We start from the raw sequence: 6,000 nt of genomic DNA, 5'->3' as shown, positions 1-6,000 counted from the left end.
TATATATATATATATATATATATATATGCCCTGTCTGGCTTGGCATTCTAGCTCCAGGTCACCCACTGCACAAGGTCACAGTAGGTGTTCAGAATATGATTTCTTCTCTCTCTTCTGCCTTGATGATTGTTTCTCTAAAACCCAGGTTCCAGGCATGGTTCCACCACTAACCACTCTGTTGTTCAAAGAGAATGTTGTGAGAAGCCAGGACAATGTGGAACGTGACTTAGAGTTGATCAGAGTTGGAATCCCACCACACCCATACTTAGCTGTGTGGCTTTGGCAAGTCACCTAAGTCTCCTTGTGTCTCAGTTTCCTTATCTATAAAGGGGAGGGAAAATAATAGCACCTACCTCAGAGGGCCCCTTCCCTTTCCATCCCGCACCCCTTCTCTTTTCTACTACGCCTCTTTGCTCAAGAGCTGGCTGGTTTGGGCTGCTTGGCCACCTCACCCTGCACCAACTGATCCAAGCCACGCCCTCTCCTGATAAACCACGCCCCGGGGCGGAGAGGAAACCGTCGTGCAACGAGCGACGTCACGCAGACCCTCTTGGGTAAAAGTGCCCAGTCACAGAGCTGAACCCAAATTTCCTTCAGGCACGTGGATTCTCTCAATGAATATTTGCTGGCCTTTATCTGGGACCAGCCAGATGCTGGACTTTGCTGGAGACACAGAGTCCCGGCTCTCAGAGAGCATCCGATCTGATAGGGAAGAGAGCCCCAGCCATCAGGTCCACTCAGTGCAGGTGCAGAGGGGAGCTCTGGGGGCTGTGGGAGCCCAGATGACAGGATCCAATCCAACTTGGGAATCAAGGTAGGCTGCATGGATGAAATGAGCATCCGAGTTCACTGGGTTTGGGGAGTTGGTGCAAAGGGCCTTACATGCAGACATTGCAAAAACATCTAGAAAAGAGAAAGCTTGGTACATCCTAGGAAGCACTTATAGTTAGTTCAGTGGTCAGAGCACAGTGTGTGAGGCAAGAGATGAGGCTCCAGACGTTTGGCAGGGGCTAAAACTGTGGATGACCTTAACTACCAAACAAGGAGCTAGAACTTTATCCTTGGGGGATGGGGTGTCATAGAAGGAAAGGATGTGTTGACTGTTGTGTCAATGCCCTCTCACTGCTGGTATGCAGAGTGTAAGGTTGAAGATGGCCACTGTGGAAGCCAGGGAGTAGACTTGGGTTGTTTATGTGAGGGATGCCGAGGCTGGAGAAGGGCAGTGGCAGAGGATGAGGAAAGAAGGTAGATTTGGCAGACAGAAAGGAGAAAATCAACTGGACTTGGTGAGGGATCTGCTACGAGGAGACAGGAGGAGTTTAGGCTGCACATAAGGCAGAGAACACAGAGGAAACGTATTGCACAAGTTTAAGGGGGTGATCGAGACAAAGATAAGTGTTGGAGGAACTCAGGGCTGAGAAATCACTGTGGGATAGAATGGGCAGAAGTACCTTTCTGGAGGAGGAGGGATTCAGGCTAAGACTCACTGTGTGACTCTGGGCCAGTTGTTTATCTTTCTCTGGTCCTTTAGGTTTCCACCTGCTAAATTGGGAGACACAGAATGATAATTGGGCGGACTGAATTACATAAGAGAATGTTCAGGAAGTGCCTAGCCCTGTGGATGATGAGACGGGGAGGCGTGTGGCAGGTGTGTTTGGTCCAGGGTGGGGTAGGGCTGGGCTGCCATTTGAGTGAGAGTGTCGCTGCAGGCAGGAGAACACACATACACGCAGCTGAAGGAGTTGTAGGGAAAGGGGAATGGGACCTGAACACACGTGTGTTGGATTTGAGAGGGTCAAAGATCCAGGCAGTCAAATCAGTCTTACCCTGGGAGGCCCTACCTCGGCACTCAGCAGAGAGGGGCTTCTCTGAACTGTGAATCCTCGGAAGTTCCCAGGCCTGGGGGGCCCCAGGCCTCTGGATTCTGATCTCAAGTCGGCACTGGAATTACTCTGTGACCCTGAGTCCATTCTAAACCACTCTGGATCCCAGGTTTCCCATGTGAACAACAACAAGGAAAAGGCATGTGTGTGTTGGTGGGGAGGTGGATGCAATGTTTCCAAAGGTTCCCCCCAGGTTTGCTATGCTTCAGTTCTATGACCCTGAATCTTTTTTAAAAAGTCTAGTGCTGTCTCCATCCCTGACTTGCTGTGTGGCCTTGAGCCAGCTGCTGGACCTGTCTGGGCCTATTTTCACATCTGAAATATCAGGAGATTGGGGAGGAGAGTCTCCAATGTCCAATAATTGTCCCTAGAGGATGCTAACCCTCATCTCCAGCTGAAAGCTTCAGACAAATCAGAGAAAAGTGAGGCGCTGGTCACAGACGTCGCCCCCTTCCAAATCTTCTGTCTTTTCCCACTGCCCTCCCCTCCCCACTGTCAGGAGCTTGCAGCACTGGCTCGCTTGCCAAACTTGTTGCCATGACAACAGGTTACAAATAACTCAGACACAGATGAAGATTTTAACCCAAAAGCTGCTGGGCCAAGGGCTTCTTGCTCCCTCCCCAGACCAGACCGAGAGAACAATGTGACAATGCGACAAATTCTTTGGGATCACATTGTTCCCCTGCTCACGAGCTTGCCAAATTTCCTGTGTCACAAGAATAATTCCTGGCATTCTAGACCCCCCTGAAAACCTGATTCAAATCTTTCCAATCACATTTCCCACTTGCTCCCATTAAAAAGTGATCTCTCCTATTTTTTGACACCTTCTGTCTGCCAAGTTCTGTGTTGGATACTTTATACACAGTATGTAAGGAAATCTTCCCAGAACTCAAACAGGTAGACATTATTATTCCCACTTTAAAAAGGAGAAAATTGAGGCCCATGGATGTGATTTGAGTGAGGAGGTCAGAGAGTTGAATTCAAACTCAAATCCTTAAGATTTCCAAACCCAGGCTTTTTCCATTGCCAATGGTTCACAAATGTTGGTCTGCAGACTTAGTGTATCCAGATAACCTAGTGCAGTTAAAAATTCAGATTGCAACTTCCACTCGAAAAGGTTGGATACATTTGTTTCCTCTAAATTATGAGACTCCATAAAATAAAAGATTCAAGGGTATAAACCCATAACTCCAAAGAAAAGTGGAAGAGTTCCCATCAATGGGGGAGAGATTTCAAAGGCTTTCTGGTAGGAAGAAAGGGGCTGGAGGGGCAGGTAACTGAGAAAGCAGGGCAGGGAAAGGCATAGGCATGGTCCACACCTGGGAGATATTCACCAGACAGGGCTAATCTACAATATCCTGGAGAGGTGCAGAAAAGGAATCTTGACAGTGGGAGAGAGACGTAGACCAGGGGATCACTGAAAGTATGTGTTGGAACAGTTGACCTCCTCCCAACCTCCCTTCACCTCTCCCATGCTTATGTGTGGAAATCACAAGAGCCAAGCATCTACACCCCAGCAGAACACCAGAGGGTTCTCCAAAGAAATCAAACAGTCCCAGAGCAAAGACCTCCACTTTCTGTACTTAGAGGTACTCTAGGAGACTGCGCAGGTCCCCACCCAGTCACCTAAAGGGAAGTCTAACAATTGACTTGACAGACTCCTGCCTGTTACACAGACCTCCCAGTCAACTTTTTATTGTGTTCATCTTAAATGAAGGGGCTGACAGGTTTGAGCATTTAGGAAAAATATGTTAATAGGCTTATGAGTGAACTGATTAAACAAACAGGAAAATCAAAGCTAGGCATGATGCAAGTGAAAAAAATACCAATTAATTATTAAATTCAGGAAAACAAAAAAAAATGAAGAAAAATCCACATAATTATAGCACATTTCTTGGCTCTGTAGCGACTACTGATTTACTAGGAATTGGAATATAAATATATTGGAAGAATGAAAGGAGGGAAAGTAGGGGTGTGTGTGGAGGGGGATAAAATCCTCCTCTACCATAATAAGACATCAAGGGATAGTATCTCAAATTGCTAAGTTTAGAAATAGTAGTATAAGTATATTATGAAGAATCATGGTAGTCTGTTAGTTAAAAATCCTTTCAGCTACAAGTAACAAAAAACCCAACTGACAGAGGCTTAAACACATACAGCTTCATTTATTTATTTTTTTCAATTAGCAGGAAGTGTTGCATGGGTTCAGCTGCTCCATAATGCCATCAAGGAACCAGGCTCCTTCTAACATTTTCTTCCTTAACATATTGTCCTCCTCCTCATGTTCATCCCTTCATGGTCACAAGATGGCTGTCACAACTCCAGGCAGCACAACTGCATTCAAGGCAGAAAGAAGAAGGAAGGGGACAGCATCAGCAATGTGCATCTATTACTCAGGAAAGTAAGAGTTTTCTCGGAAGGCCCCAAGCAAACATCTCATTGGCCATAGCTGGGTCATATGGCCATCTTTAGCTGCAAGGGAGGCTAAGAAAGCAAACAGCTGGCTGTTGAGAAGTCTCTGAGTGGGAGGTGGCAAGGAGGAAGGGATTTGGGAATGGTAAATGCCAGAAGAAACAGCTAAGAGTTGAAAGTAGTTGCCTCTAGGGAGCAGGACTTGCAGTGGGAAGGAGTGGGACAAGATAATGCTGGGTTTTATTAGGCATCCTTTAGCACTATTTTATTTTTTTTTAACTGTGTCTATAAACTCGTATTACTTTGATTAAAAAATTTAAAAAATAAAGTGTTATGGTTTCTATGAAAAAAACATTTTAAAAATAAAAGCTGGTAATAATTTTCGGTCTTCAGAGGAAAGGGCATCAATTCCCCTTGGAAGCAAACTTACCAGAATAGGCTCTTTACTTAGAGTGAGGTATCTCAGGTATCCACCCACTTATTGTAGAGAAAATTGTGCTATCACCATTAGCCTGAATGTGGCTGGTGGAAACCAGGATAGCTCTGTGTAGTGGTTACATGCGTTAACTGTGGTTAGACAGTCCTGGTGCAATTTCCTGTCTGCCATTTATTAGCTCTGTGACTCCGGGTGAACGACACCTGGGATCGTCACTTTCCTTCTTTATGAAATGAAGGTAATTCAAGTGCCCGGTACAGCATAAGCATCCAGCAGATATTATTCTCTATAATTAAAATGTTAAATGTTCTGTGTAGTGACATAATCTGGGTGTACTTTAACAGTATTATGCTTCCACTGAGTTAAATTTTTATCCCGAACATGTATGGCTGAACTAGACTATCGCTGAAAATTATTATTCGTTCTTGAGATATATGTGTGTATATTTTTTTCCAGGCCTTTGCTCATAGAAGATACTCAGCTGGGACCACATCATGAGACATGCAGGCTTGAAATGCTGTTGATTCCTGTTGAAAGAAACACTGTAAAAAGGAATGAGACTGGATTGTTGGTTCCACTACAAATATTGTTATTTAACTTTAAAAACAATCCATTCTGTGAACTGTGCTGCTGACTATTGTGATGGCCTCATGTGGGCCGTGGGGACCAGGTCACCACTGTGAGGCAGGTGTTACAATATCCCAGAAAGAAATTGGATATGAGGAGCATTATGCTGGAACAGGAAATGCAGTCGGCCTGGGAGTGGTGAATGGAACGATGGCTTCCTCTCTCTGGTGCCAAGATGAGAGCTGGGGATCTGGTCTGCAGGTAGGGAGCACATGGCCACAACCATACAGTTGGTGGAAGATAATCGTACCCACACATGATATCAGGCTAGGGGGCTATACAGAGGGACAGCCAGTAGGCAGCCCCCCTCAGAGAGGCATGAATAATAACATTCTCTTGGAGAGGTAATATCTGGCATCCATTTAAAATGTACCTTTCTGTCCTGATAATTATCTTCTGTTATCCCCAAGACTCCAGTAAAGTTCTATTAAGCACACATACACAGAAGATATTGCATATATAAAAGAAAAGAAGTAAAGGGATGCTATGAAAAAGACACCTTTGGAGAATAAGAAAGAGTACTTAGAAATTAAAAATGACTGCCAAAATAAAAAAAGTCCAGTAGAAGAAAAGTCAAGGAAATGTCTCAAAATATAATAATAACCCCCCCCCCCAAAAAAAAACATGGAAAATATGAGAGAA

At 44.9% G+C, this 6,000-nt stretch overlaps 1 protein-coding gene across 2 annotated transcripts in view; it reads right to left on the bottom strand.

The window, feature by feature from the left end:
• Nucleotides 1–4,028: 4,028 nt before the first annotated feature.
• SMC1A (structural maintenance of chromosomes 1A) overlaps nucleotides 4,029–6,000 on the bottom strand; it is a 52,102-nt gene continuing 50,130 nt past the window's right edge. For both annotated transcript variants that reach the window (XM_008574726.1, XM_008574727.1), the window contains one exon: nucleotides 4,029–4,217. Coding sequence is in view for 1 of the 2 variants with exons in the window: in XM_008574727.1 (XP_008572949.1) it covers nucleotides 4,169–4,217 (49 nt within the window). In the remaining variant the exon portion in view is untranslated. The remainder of the gene's footprint in view (nucleotides 4,218–6,000) is intronic.

Source organism: Galeopterus variegatus, unplaced genomic scaffold (assembly GCF_000696425.1).
Source record: "Galeopterus variegatus unplaced genomic scaffold, G_variegatus-3.0.2 Scaffold1094, whole genome shotgun sequence".
NCBI lineage: Eukaryota > Metazoa > Chordata > Mammalia > Dermoptera > Cynocephalidae > Galeopterus > Galeopterus variegatus.
This window is presented reverse-complemented; position numbering and strand designations above follow the sequence as displayed.